Below are 14,833 nucleotides of genomic sequence, written 5' to 3'. Positions count from 1 at the left end.
TTGGCTTCCCTCGCCAGAAGAAACGAAGTAAACAAACGATTCCGTCCGCTTTTCCAGCTGCCGTTATACACCTAATGGCATTAACATTAACCGTGACGACGGTTGCGCAGACAAGCAGATAATTGCATCGTGTAAATTTGCTAAGCGGTGTGACTGCCGGTTTACGCGAAGATACCGTCTTAACTCTTCTGAAATGGGAAATTTCATTGTTTCGAAAATAGTGTTCAATAACATATTTTTCTCTAAACAATTTCATTTTCTATATTATTTTTGAAATTTTCTAGCAATTATATAGCAGAAAAGTCTAAATTCCGTTTATTCCCATAAAATTATGTATTTGTTATTACAGATCAAGATTTAATATTAATTTTATAGAATCTCATGTAGAATATATGTTATAACAATAATTTTAATTTTATATAAAAGTAATTAAATAAGATAAAGATATATGTAATATATCTTTATCTTATTTAATTACATATTTATGTGAAAAAACTACATCCAGTTGTAGATTTATAAATTACTGTAAGCTCTTTTTTTTGATAATACAACAATTTTACAAAATGAAGAAGAGTTCGAGCTTATCGCGATAAGAAAGACAAAGGAATGGTCTCCACTGTGCCATTGAACACGATTCTTGAGATAGCAATGAATAATTGAGGAGAAAGAGAGACTCCGAAGGGGAGGGACACGCGAGGAGATGTCTAGTATATGGGGGAACTACTTTCCGTGTTAGAAAGGAAGGCGTCGTATTCGCGAGAGGCACGAGAAGGATAACAAGCGTTAGTTTTTGCAAGCGTGAGACTCGAGGGACGAGTTGCATCCACGATGCATCTCGGTGGCCCCACGCCGTATTTCACCGCGTGAGGTTTGCAAGTTTACATTACCGGGGGAGGATCTGTTAGTTTCGGTAAGGTAAAGGTTTATAGGACGGCGAGAAATGTGGAAGTGTTCGCGCTACCGCGCGGTACCGCGCGGTTATAAATGGCTGCAACAACTGCAGTTGATTCTAATACAGGTAGAATCACCGATGTGCTTCCCAGCGTGAAGCGAACGTTTTAAACAAAACGCGTACAAGAGTACGCGGGAGAGGAAGCGAAAGCAAAAGAGGGGAAGAGTCATGCAAAATCAGCGCACATTCTCGATTTTTTTTTTCAGTATTAAGTATTTATTACATACAAGCATTTTTTACAATATGAAGTATCTGTTTCTTTAGACGTGACTGATGATATTTAGCATTTTTCTCCGTTATTGTATATTTAGAAACATTCTCTCGTACTCTATTTAATTACCATTATTATTAGGTATTCTTATAGAATAGGGTTTTTTTTCTTCAATAGAATCTCAATCAAATCTAATAAAAATAGTATAAGTGTACACGTGACGCAGGGGCGGGGGGTAATATACGGTGTGTCCAAACGATTAATAAATATTGTCAAAAAGGGAGAACTAATATAAATAAGTTTCGTACAACAAGTCGTAACGGAGTCGGGCGTTTCCGGTCCGTTACAGCGTTGAAATTCTTTTTTTCTTCTTACAAGACAAAAACGCGGAGACAATTTCTCGTGTGAGAACGGGCGATTAAAAACGTGTCAATAAATCTCGTCACTATGCATGGTTTCGGGCTTTTTGTGTATATACGCTTTCGCCTGCTTCATTTTTTTTTTCCTCTCTCTACAGTGATCGGGGACATTTTCGGCGTATGAACAAGTGACTCGCGACGCGAAATTCTGTACAAACACGCTCGCTCTCTAACAACTCTCGATAAAAATATATATTAATCGTTCATAAGAAAATATATCGATTATTCGCGCGGACGACGCGGAATTACTTCCGGCGCCCGAGAAACAAGTTTTGCAAAATGCGAACGAAAGGAGTCTCGAGTTTAAAAAGAAACGAGAAAATTTCAATTTTGCATGCGATTTCGATGAATCTCCTCTACGCCGATTATGATAAAATGCGAACAAAGAAAAGAGCGAGGGGGAGGGGTGGGGGCGGGGTGGGTGGGGGAAGGGATAAATCTCGCGCGCGCAAATGTACGAGAAAAATTGAATAACAAACAATCTGTACACTAAATCCTATCATTCCTCTAGTGTCGTTTCCTCTCGTTTTTCATGTGTTTTCCCAATAAAACTAGGATAACAGAAATGCTCGTTTCTTTATCCCTCGTTATAAATAAATCTGTCGCCAAACTCTACGTGTGATATCCGTGAAATAGGGCCGAGCGCAAAATATATAAAGCATGCTACCGATATATTCCACACACGTCTCATAATATTTTTTTTTTACGTTGCAAATAATGACAAGTAAAACTCGCACCTCTCGAACGTCGCAGCTGCATCGATCGAGTTTTACATCGTCGTCGAACAAAGTGCAATTAAATCCCATCCGTAGTGCATCTCTCGCGTAACAATTCTTACAATTAAACGTTACTAGATCGTCACTCACCGTTAACTTATGCAGCGGCTATCTCACAAAGCAATCAACATTCATCGTCATCGTCATCGTCATCATCATCACAGCTAGAGAAATTCATGCACGATCCGCGAAAAAGAGAAAAACATAACGATAGTGAAGTCTAGCGAATATCTAGAGTAATATACCAATGTTAAGTAGGCCATCTAAACGAAATACGATGAAAGGAAGAAAAAAGAAAAAAAAACAGTAAGATTGCTTGACTAGTGAGCGCACGCCCCGAAAATCTGGTAATGGAAGAAAAGTGTGTTTTCATTTTCTCTACTCCCGTGCTACTTTTCCCCATCTCCGTATCCGCAGAATGTCTCTCACGCGTTGTACGCGATAACGCGCTTAGAATTCGCTCGTGAAATTGTTATAAGATAGTACCACGCTACGTTATCTCTTATATGTTAGGGACATTCTTTCTCTTTCTCTCTCTCGAAATCCGTCGTTTTGGCAGATACGTTCTCTCAGCGTTTGATCCGACTTCCACTTTTAATCTCTCTTCTTCTTTCGCATCCTGTGTTACGTTTATTCGTCATCGATTTTTTTTCACTCTCGCGCAATTTCCAATTCTCTCACCTCTATCGATTAACGCCTCAAAAATCTTATTTGTAATCTATACACGCATGTATGTGTGGTAAGAGCGAACTCGTGTATGTGTGTTTATATATATATGTATGTGTGTGTGTTTGCGTGTGTACGTGAGAGAGAAAATAATTTCACGTCGATTCGTTATTCGTAAAATATGAACATCCGAAAAAAAATGATGTGTGTTACAAACAGGCCTCAAACCCCCTTCCTTTAGAAAGTTACATTTGCCTAATAGCGTACTACGACACACAGACTTGAGTGTCCATACTTGCTGTTGCGCAATAATAATTAATTAACATTATATTATTTTACACTTTCTCCTTCCCGGTGACGACGCTCAGAGCACGGCATTGATTGTGGGGGGCGCCCCGGGGATAGTCTTTTGCGCCCACGTTCTCGCTTCACCGAGAGATATATATATCCCCTTTACACATGATACGTCGCGCGACGGCGGTTATTTACATTATCATAAACAACAACGTCTCGTTCCGAATGTAGCTATTGCTCGCCACGAGCAATTCGGTTAGCGGTTGCCCAACTGCTCTTTCTCGTTTCGCCCGGGAACGTTTAAGAGACACCTTATGATAGTAGATCTGCGAAGCAAAAGAGAGAGAGAGACAGGTTTTAAAATTATATATCAGTCCAGTTTTTAGTTGTAACATGCAGGTCTTAACATGAAACTGCGATTTCACTTTTCTTTAGTAAAAGAATTCAATGATAAAATATACTGCAATAGAGAGGCTTGGCTTTTACGTACCTGGTACTTGATTGTTATCCTGCGGCTTGTTGATGAAATTATCCTGGAACGGATTGACATTGGCGTTAGCGGCGGCGGGCACGAACCCCATCGGGGTAAACGGCATCGCCGTCGGATTCAGATTGGAGTTGAGGGTGTCCTCGTTCGCCAGATTGGGCGTCAGTTCGAGTATCGGTCCGGTATCGTAGCCGCTACTGTTATTACTCAGAGTGTCGAAGTCCGACAGGTCTAACAGGTTGTTGGTCACGTTGTTTTGCTTGCTACAAAACGAGCCAAATGAAAAACATACAAAGACTAAAATTGACAGGCAGACGTACGGGCTTTAAGGTGTACTACGAGACTTAAGCAACTATATATCCACGACCACTAACGCGGAATCGCCGCCGCTAAATTTGCTAAGCCGATTTTGCGAGCGATTCGTCAACACCTCCGGAACAGTTCCGGAATCACTAGAACAAAGCGAAACCGATTCGAAACTTCGTTGAACAGGAACACAGTTCGCGATTCTACCTAAAAAAAAATGTCGTCAACTAAACGATATAAAGCTAGATATAAAGATAACTAAATAATGTATCGGATAATTATAAAGCGCTTATGCGTCAGTCTTTCTTTTTTGCATTATCGATCATATGACTGCTCCTCAGATTGCAGACTTTGAATGCCTCAAGAGGCAACTAGTTTTATATAAACTATATAAACAACTATTGTAAGCGATGAAGTCGGATAGAAATTGCTTTTATGCGTAGCGGTACTAACCGAGATAATCCACAACCTTTTGCGGTCCTTTGTGGGTATCCAATATATAAATCTTTCGTTTGCTTTTGGCCGAATGAAAAGTTGCAATATAACTTTTATATATATATATATATATATATATAATTACATATATTATTCTGTCGATGGATCGCAACAGGTTTCTGTTTAAATAACTACGGGAATCAGTTGATTAAATCGATATATATGTGTAACTATAATAATCATAGCTTGCTAGAAACATATTACAGCAAAACAGCAAATACAGATCTAATTACATAAAAAATTGAATCACATTCACGATCGAGCCACAATCGGAACTCGTCGGAATTGAGATATCAGAGAAGAAAAATTCATGCCGCGTCTTTTTCCGGTTCTCTTCTTCTTTCCCTTAATTCTCCTATACGGATATATACCTTTGTGTAGGATATTTCGTGGATGTGGTGTGTGCGTGAAGAGAGACGTTTTCTCACACGAACAGAGTATACTATATCGGAAAACATGTGGAAGTATAAATAGTACAGTAGCAAAAGTAGGCAGTAAGTTGACATGTACCGCGATTTGATGGTATAACAATACACAAGCATGAGGAGACGCAGACAATGAATTGTGCAAGGAAACGAACAAGCCACACCATATCAACGTTATTTAACATGCATTTGGTGATTTGATAGAGATTGTTACGAAAATCAGTCGCACTTACGGTATACGCACAACGGGTCAATAAATGGAAGAACACTTTTTAGTACCTAATTGGAGGAAAGAGAGATATACTCAGCAAAGATGATATTTACAAATTACTATGTACTTGTTGCACTGTGAAAATAATTACGTTGCGTTTTCCGTAATGCAGCTGCGAGACACGTCATTATTTGCTATACCTTTTGCAAAAGTCACGTTAACATTGTTCATCCTTGCTGAGTTGGTATGTTGTGAAATCACAAAACGAAACGTTTCGATGACTCATTAGATTTATGCCGCTCTCGTCTCTCTTTACATTATATACACTGAGAAATTATTTGTCGCATGATTTAACGCTAAGTGTATTCTGCCGTTCTTGTTAATATTTCTCTCGACGACTTCATGTTTTTACGTACGGAATTACATGTAACGTTCTTCCAAACTCTCGTTCACATAATACCTAATGACGATCGAAGTACGCGTGATTTCCGTTTCGTCTTTGATAATCCTAGCTAAAAACGTGTATGTAAATTTGCCGTTACATACACAGCTGAGTATCAGTTATAAAATATATGTGACTATTACGATGTAGGTGATACAATATACACTCTCGTACTTGCAATCTCATTATCACCGCGATAGCGATAGTGTTAGTCTTGTATGATTTATCAATTAATTAATATGTTGCTAATCGTGCAACTAATCGATAAACGGTGAGTCGCAATGGCGTGCTTATTTAATGCTCGTCAACCGTCGTACTGACTACTTTTGCAATGTACAATATGCGCGTGGGTTACTCAGAATATTTTGCATGAAGCGATTAAATGTTCGGTGAAATTAATGTCGAATAGGCAGTTCCTTCCCGTGGGAGTCTCAGGAAAGCGCAGTATATTTTTTTTTATATATATAAACTTTTTTCTTTCACTAAATAACCGTTTATAATAATTTATAATGTGTACATGTATATATACGTATATAACTTTGAAACTTAATTCATTTTAATAGTTAACCGACATTACAAGACATATTATGAACAACATAATTTATTATATGTACAAAGCCTTTGATAATAAAGCCTTTAAGAATACATCTAACAATTTTACACATTCAACCATAAATAAAGGTTCAAATAATTGCCATTTTTTGGAATCTGATAGGATCCCTCTTACGTATGTGTGTACAAATCTAAAACTCGAAATCATTTCTGCTTCGTGGTGCGATAAACGGTTCGTTGTGACTTAGAACTTTTATCACACCTATTTACAAATAAAATCGTATACAATATATTTAATTGAATACATTTAGCGTGGCACGTATTCTTCTACGGATTCAAATTATACAGCGCACCCCAAGAAATCTTTATACAGTAATTTTCACTTTTAATAGATGCCATAGTAATATTTGAGATTTCTTGATTTTCTGTAACGCGTAAATAGTTCCCTTTTATTGCGTGTTATGCAAATAAGTTTTTTTTTTACATGTATTTAAAAGTTGATCCTTTTATTGCGGGTCAGCTACCTTACGTGTATGATATTTATTTAACGCTTTAGTTCTTTTTTCCGATTCGAGTAGCTATACGGCCGATCTTTTGTTTTCGATTATACCAGTAATCAGTCCATTTGCAGTATTATAATGGCTAGTATCGTGCAATTTATTTATGCCCCGTAAAAATGTAAGTGATCGGCATGTTGCACTTTACCTAACTGTTTCATAATTATTTCGCAATTAATTATTTTAAATTCCTGATTAATCAAATACAATAGATGATTGCTTAAGTTTTTTTTTTAATTATGCTTAAAAGATACTTTCGCAATTACGGAAGAAAGATTAAATCTCCTTGATATCACACCCTCGCTTTTAACATGTTTTTAATATGTATTTCTCGATTGTATAATAATAATAATAATAATAATAATAATAATCGAATTCTAGCAGCATTATGTTGCATCTAAAATTAATCTCGGGCGCTTTTGCAATCGCGCGTAGTCGGAAGTTACATGTCTCAATGCCCAATTAAATGCGCGTTACCGAAACAAGCTATTACTATGGTATTATTGTCCATCGATCTGACGAGAAGAGACGCACGATTTTCTGTATTTTTTTTTTTTTCAACTCTCGCTCGACGACGGTGTACAACGCATTTTACGATTCCGTGGTTTAGAATTGATATACTTACACAGTGGCATTGTCCAGCGTAATCGACTGACTGTTGATACCGTTCCCGTGATTCGTATGATGACCGTTCAACTCTCCTTCAACGTTACCCTGATTATTATCCAATACAATTTTACTTTCGTTAATGCCGTTGCTGTGCGTCGTGCCGTTGTGCACTATGTCCGGTGCAGGTACGCTGTTTTCCGTGTGATGCGCCAGCTGCTCGCCGCTGATAAATTGCTGAGTCGCCTCGGATATTAGACTGGCTGTCATGACGTCGTCACCTTTGCCGTCCGGCATCGGTTTGTTCTCGTCGGTAGGGCTGTCTTCTTTTAGCTTGTCGCCATCGCCGCCTTCTCCCTGCACACATTGCGCCGTGAGAAGTTATTTTTTAATTTGACCAATTTATCTCTATATGGACTAGATAATTTTTAAATTTAATTGAAAGATTAATACAAAATTTTTTTATGTTTCCAATATTACCTTAGACGTATTGGTTTGATTTTTGCCTCTAGTCCTAAGCATAATCGCCTCGACTCGTTTGCGTCTGGCGTTGCGCTCCTCCTCTTCCTTCTTAAGCCTCTCAGCCATTTCGATTCGTTGTCTGTAATTAAAATGTATGGACATTATCACGTGAGTTTTTGAAAAAACTCAGGCAGAGAAGATTTGTTTAAGACCAACTTTTCCGCCTCTTCTCTCGCTTTGCGCTCCGCTTCCTCTTTCTCTTGTTTTTGTCGAGCTTCTTCCTCTCTTTTTCTTCTGTCCTCCTCCTCGCGACGTTTAGCTTCTTCGATCGCCAACTGCAGCCGTTGTTCCTCGGCCTCTCGAGCTTCGTTAGCTAAGCGTATAGTTTCCTCCTCGAGACGACGTTGCTCTTCCTCCTCCGCGCGCAATCTTTCAGCCTCCAGACGCGCTTCTTCCTCCTGCGGAAATTGTCACGCGTAAGGTAACAGACGTAAAGGCAAAGGTCTACATTAAATCGATTTGTAAACGGTACCTGTCGCTGGCGCTCCAATTCCGCTTCCCGTTCCGCTTGTTCTCGAGCTAATCTCCTACGCTCAGCCAGAGCGGCTTTCGCTTCCTCTTCGGTGGTGATTCTGATTTTCGCGATCATCGAAGCTGTAAAGTGAATTGTTAATAAAAATAGACGTCCATTCGAGACATCGTCAAGAGCTGAGCGATGCACAGACTTGCGACAAACGATCGCTCGATCTCAATAAAATTTCGATTAGTCATACCTGACATGTCAATTTGCTCGTCCGGATCACCTTCGAGCTTGATTTCAGTCGTCTCCGGCGATTTCTTCTCCTGCTTGATCTCTTCCTTCTTAGCGACTTTCGGCGATTCTTCCGCAATAGCACCCGATAGATTCTCTTGTATTAAATTAGTCTCCTCTTTGACTTGCTTGCTGGCCGACACAGGCTCCGTCGCTATCTTCGTATCGTTGGTTACGGATTCGACAACGTTCGCTTCCCGCTGTTAAAATGAAAATCAGAAGATAAATAAGAGACAAAACTACAGGCCGAGAAACGAGCAAAATTCAAATGAATGTTACATTACTTATTATATTTCAAATTACATAGCTGTACAAAAAAATTGTAATTTGAAAATGAAAATCAGAATTTGAGTCTGTTTTTTTTTTTTTTTAGGAAAAATTATGTATTTTGAAACGTCGGAATTATCTACTTTGAAAAATACTAATTGAAGTTGCGCGTTTCAAGGTACGTGTCATAGAGAATAAAGTTTACCTGCGTCTTTTCGCTACCCTGATCCTTCTTCTCCTCGTTTTTCTCCTCCGATTTCACATTCTGCGTCTCTTTACCCTCATCCTGCTTTATGATCTCCTGCACGTTAGTTTCGCGAATGATTGGTGCGTGCTCGACTCCGGGACTCTGCAGGGGTGTCGCTTTCGGAGTTATTCGCGGCGATGACTTGGCGTTCCTGATTAACTTGTCCGTCGGCTTCCTCACTTCCGCGGCTTTGGGTGTAGAAGGTTTCTTTGGAGTGCTATGGACCTTTGGCAGTGGTGGCTTTGAATCCTTCGTTAATTTCGCGTCACCCACCAGATCTGCGATAACGAGAACGATCGGGATACTTTCTATTCTATTCAGTAGATCCAGTTTCTAGTCTATCGGTAGTCTTCTCGGATACATACAGTATTTACATGCGCAGTTCTAGCAATCGTGATTAAAAATGATATGTACAAGAGGTGGGAAGTATAATAAAAATTTAAAAGAGAAATTTCGTGAAAAAAATAATGAAAATACATAAATTTACAAAAGTATAAATTTGTACAAGAGAAAAGAAATATACAGAAAAAAATGAATATAAAGTCGTTGGACGTCTTTTGGAATTTTTTTTGTCGTATTTTTTTAGATGTGTATGTATCTTTCAGGATATTTAGATTACAGACACAAAAATAATTTTCATCGGTTATATCTATTCTCTTTCTCGACCCAATTTTCGACTCCAACAGTAGTAGCGTTCTACAATCTTCGAGAACTTAATTTTGATAAATTATTTTTCTGTTTTTTTCAGGTCTCCTCGTTGAGCCTCGGTCTGAGGGCGATCTAAAAGGGTCGGTAGGAGGAGAAGTAATATAGGCATGCTCACTGTGTTTCTCTGTGACCGAGACACCGGTACCGGCAATAGAAGCGGGCCGCGGTCGGCGCGACGCGGCCGTGCGGGTACGCAGATTGACGTTACTGCTGCCCACGCTGCTGGCACTCTGCTGGCTCATGGAGCTGTGCGGTCGGGACGGGCTGTTGGGCGTCACTTCGCCGCTGCGGATACCTACGCGCACCCACCCATGATAAGTAATCTGTTGATCCTTTCGCCGGAGACTGATTACGCGATCGCGCGGATTCTTTCATTGTATAGAGAAGCACGTCGGTACGTGTATAATAAATTTCACGCTCGTACTTTTCACACTTTGCACATCGTGTCGCGCTTGTGACGTTGTTGTGACACAACGTGTAGCAGGTGAACATTGCAAAAAAAAAACACCGAAACGCAAGCACCGCCACCGACGTTCAAGTGCAGTCCGTGTGTGTGTAAAAAAAAAGAAAGGAGAAGAAAAAGAATACAGTCGAAATAAAAGAATAAGAAGCCCAATATGAATAAGAAAAAATAAGCAAACAGATAAAGATAAGAAAAATTAATTTATAATTGCGCAAAATAAGAAAGTGAAAGAATCGTAATCGAATAATAAGGTGAATTAACTATAATAGGAATAAATTGTCGCACTAAATACAAATGCGTGTGTATATAGTACTAAGTGAATTGCGAGATAAATTATGTAGCGATATAAGATAATAAGATATAAGAAAAACGTGCAGCTTACCGAGATGTTAGCTCATACCTTCACCCGTGGTACCGAAAAACCGCGTTGAGAGGCCTTCCTTAGTACAGGAGCGTTTTGTTAATCAATTCGGAAGTCACAGAGCCGGCCGCATCAAAATCGGCAATACTGACAATGCTTAATTGAATTCTCGTCATCTGCAGTATTAATTTAGCCATATTTCTATTAATGCAGACCATTTGATACAGTCGGCCCTTGAATGTTAAAAGTGGCGAAAGACTCTGCCATCAGAACATAATATTGAAGACTTTCGAAAATTGATTGGGGTTAGACACCTTTGAGAAAGTATAATAGTAGATACAAAAAAAATGTATCAACACGTTGAATAATTAATTTTGCGGCTTGAAATTGGAAGGAAAAACATCTTTCCTTTTGTGTGCTCGCGCCGTGACGTGAGGTTGGTCGTCCCGATTGACTTACAAAGACTCCTTTTCACACTTATTCATATAGACATGTGTGCACCCAACTCTGATTGAAAGTTCTCTTGTTAGACAGTGGAGTGCATTCATGTGTTGCTTTTTTATTTCACTTTATGATTTATGAGATCATTTTCCCTATTCGAAGACCATATGCCGATCTAGCTTGCGAAGCTTGTCATTAAGCAGTCTGACTGTATACAGTGATAAAAGTCTACTAGAAAATTAGTACAAAGCGAAACGGGTGATTAATTGTTGTCCGAGAAAAGCTGCCCGATGCCGATCGGAGAAACTTACATATCGCAACAAAGAGGATATTAAATAATTTTTACGAGATAAATTACGAGATAATACTGTGATTCATATACGTGTGGAAAGAATGCGATCTATATTAAGCTATTTCGCTTAACTACTTCATTTGTAATTATTATACGCGATTAAGATTAAGATCTATATACGCTGTCTTAGAATGCAAAGAATGGAAAAACTGCCGGTTAATTTCGTGGGAAATCGCCGGAGATACCTTTGCCTATGTACAAGAAGCTCGATTTGGTTGAAGGATTCCGAGGTCGAGTTGAGTGCACGGTGATGTGTTACACACACAACACTTACCTTGCTGCTGATGGGCCTGCTGGTGCTCGCGGGCCTTACGGCGCAGTCTTTCGGCGCGGGTGGGTCTGGGCATAGGCGCCGCGCCCGGTAGCGTGCCCATGCTGCGCGAGTTATCGGAGCGCTTTAGGCTCTTGCCCGCCGCTCCGCCGGGCGCGGCCAAGTGCGACATGCTGCGACTCATGCTAGAAGCGCTCTGCAGAGGCTGGCTCTGCCGTTGCTCCGTCAGCGTGCCGAGTTGCTGCTCGGTCACCGCGCGTTTCCTAGGCTGCGCCAGCTGGTCCAGCCTGGACATGGAGTAAGTCCTACCTGGCGAGCGTGTGAAGGCCTTGGCGCTGGAGCTGCGTGCCGTCGACGGCGGGCCGTCGCGCGGGGACGGTATCGTCGGCATGAGGTCGGTGCGTCTCCTGTTCACACGCAGGTAAACCGAGGTCGGGGTGCTGGGCGTGCCACCGCCGTCGCTGTCGTCACCTGCAAAGAGTCTCGCTTAGGGTGGTCGCCCTAGGGTACTCGCCAAACGAGCGACGTCCGTCCGATACGCGCGGATACGCGGCGCGGCGCGGCGCTCGCTCAATGGTGAGGCACACTCGAGTAAAGAGTCTCTCTGATGCGCCAACTCGGTCGCATTCAGATTTTCATCTCTCTTTTTTTTTCGCTACTTCTTTACGCTTGTGTTGCTTTGCTTTTCACATGCTGTGGCGTGTGGGAATGACGTGGGAGAGGGATACACTGAGAGAGATTTTATTTGGAATTGCAGTATTCGGGAAAGTGTATATTCCCAAACTTTGCTCGAAATTTCAATGTGATAAAAGAGTTATAGTGTATTTTTGATAAATAAAAGGGAGATTTTTTAAACAAAGGAATATATATTTTTTTAACGGTTTAATTGATGAAAAAAATATTCTCTCAATGTACGTAAATCGTGTAAAGCGCATGTATCCAGGTATCAAATTCAGTACATGCAGCAACAATTTTATGTGCAAGGGAAACTATATTACGCTATCTTCTGTGAACAGCACATTAGGAACATTCAAAGATAACATTAAATCGAAGTTAGTCAAACATTCCCTAAACAGTACAGCGAGAAACCCGCAAGCAATAAACTTTACTACTGACGATTATAAGTCCGCGTTCAAATTAACACAATTAATCGAGTTAGATTTTCAGCTTAGTCTGTTACGACGTGCAATAAAATATTCTCTACACTCTATATCTCTATATCTTTTATTACTAAACTACAATTTAAATTCTACCATAGTAGTAAATGATCGAATATAATCCAAGTTATATAAATACTGCTAGTAAACCGACAGTTCAACGTTAAATTGATAAGTACATGCTTTATATGTATAATGAAATAAGCGATTTGTTGATCGCGACTGATAATCGTCTTATTAGATCGTACTCGCGACGAATTTATTCAACAAACAAGTAACACTGAGCTACGTATTACTGACAAAGGGTCGGCTTGCGAAATGCACTAGTTGCAACTAAATATTAATAGTGATTAGTTCGTGTTAGTAAACGAGATTAACGGGAGTCGCACACGGGGTGGGCAAACTAACGGACACACTGTTGCGTGATATTGGCTGCCACGTGGTTTCACTCACGTTTTCGCAAGTGGCAGTTGTAAAATCCACTTGATACCCAATATCATACAATCCGGAAGGGAGCTACGAAGGGAATCGAGAGAAAGTGCGCGGGATATGTTCTTATACGATGTTAAATGAACGTGACATGCGTCGATAGAGTGTATGTGTGTGATGAAATAAATGAAAGACGTAATGGCGTAGAACACGAGAGAGAGAGAGAGAGAGAGAGAAAGGGAGCGAAAACGAGTGCTAAAACAGAAACGAGAGGTAAAGGATCGACAATATTCATTCTTGAGACGAAACAGAAAACGGAAATCTCCCCCGGCTTTCTTACAGGCTTCTTGAGAGATCAGGACTCACCACTGGCAACCCGCTGAATCATGGGACGCCTAGTGTCGCTATCGGACTTATCATCGATGGCAAAGATGTCGGTTGTGGGGGGCAGAGAGAGGCTGGCTCTCTTAGACTTGGCAGGAGTTAAGGGGGGATCGGGGCTAGAATTCCAATTGAACACCTCGTACATGGACGAGGACATTCTCATGTCTGCGAACAAACCATTCAACGCAACGCAATTATTATTAGGTGCTCCGCGAAAAATTTTTTTAAAAGGGGGGGGAGGACGGAAATATCGAGTGAGAAAAATAGGACGGGAAAGCAGTAAGTATCAGCGTGAGTTAGATACAGTGCGGATCGCACACACGCGTGTCTTTCCTTATTATTTTCTTTTCCGTACACCTCGCTGTGCAAAACCACCACCCGACAGGTAACAGAAAGAGAAAACCGTAATCCCCGTAGTTCAGAATTATTTCCTGGCTCTTAAAAAAAAAAATATTCTAGTTTTCGTTTCCATCCAGTGGTCTCCAAAATGCTATTTCTCCTTAAAGACAAACAAAAGAGAGAATGTTCGGATAGGAAAGAATGTGGATGAAGATGCGACGTTTACAGGGTGAATGCTAACCGAGCAGCAATCTGTGTGCAGTGTAAAGTAAAAAATAAATAAATAAATAATGTCGCATAAAAAGCAAAACTTGCGACTTAACGCGGGGCTCAAAACGTTCTCAAGACTCGCTGTGTAACCAATCTCAAGCTGAAAATACGTAATACGTGAAATTCGGTTCAAAGGGATATTGCCACAAGAGTGTACACAGAGAGTAATAGGCTTATAGACAGTGTAAACCTGAAAGTAAAGAACCAAAAATAAAATTTAGGCTATGGGCGGAAATTCGCGTTACAGATTCTAATGGTGCTGGACAATCGTTCTTTCATGCTTCGCGGTGTCGTCTTCGCCGTGAGCAATACGTGAAAGAGACTTCGTGCGACGGCGATTCTGTACAATTTATAACAAAAGATATATTTTTTTGATTGACTATTTAAGAACTCAAAGGCGCAATTCAATTACCAAATTAATAATTTAATAATTTAATTTAATTTTATAGCAAAGTAACTTGGTCGCTTCACC

At 40.2% G+C, this 14,833-nt stretch overlaps 1 protein-coding gene across 3 annotated transcripts in view; it reads right to left on the bottom strand.

The window, feature by feature from the left end:
• Positions 1–2,501: 2,501 nt before the first annotated feature.
• LOC105447875 (ensconsin) overlaps positions 2,502–14,833 on the bottom strand; it is a 164,506-nt gene continuing 152,174 nt past the window's right edge. For all 3 annotated transcript variants that reach the window (XM_011686132.1, XM_011686130.1, XM_011686131.1), the window contains 11 exons: positions 13,735–13,917; positions 11,786–12,253; positions 10,010–10,189; positions 9,145–9,464; positions 8,635–8,872; positions 8,394–8,515; positions 8,078–8,319; positions 7,880–8,000; positions 7,419–7,756; positions 3,809–4,068; positions 2,502–3,644 (listed from right to left, as the gene is read on the bottom strand). In XM_011686132.1, coding sequence (XP_011684434.1) covers positions 3,631–3,644; positions 3,809–4,068; positions 7,419–7,756; positions 7,880–8,000; positions 8,078–8,319; positions 8,394–8,515; positions 8,635–8,872; positions 9,145–9,464; positions 10,010–10,189; positions 11,786–12,253; positions 13,735–13,917 — 2,486 coding nt within the window. In that variant the 3' untranslated portion in view covers positions 2,502–3,630. The remainder of the gene's footprint in view (positions 3,645–3,808; positions 4,069–7,418; positions 7,757–7,879; positions 8,001–8,077; positions 8,320–8,393; positions 8,516–8,634; positions 8,873–9,144; positions 9,465–10,009; positions 10,190–11,785; positions 12,254–13,734; positions 13,918–14,833) is intronic.

Source organism: Wasmannia auropunctata, unplaced genomic scaffold, assembly GCF_000956235.1.
Source record: "Wasmannia auropunctata unplaced genomic scaffold, wasmannia.A_1.0 LD336090.1, whole genome shotgun sequence".
NCBI classification, from domain to species: domain Eukaryota; kingdom Metazoa; phylum Arthropoda; class Insecta; order Hymenoptera; family Formicidae; genus Wasmannia; species Wasmannia auropunctata.
Note: the sequence above shows the minus strand (reverse complement) of the source record. Positions and strands in the feature narration are given on the sequence as shown.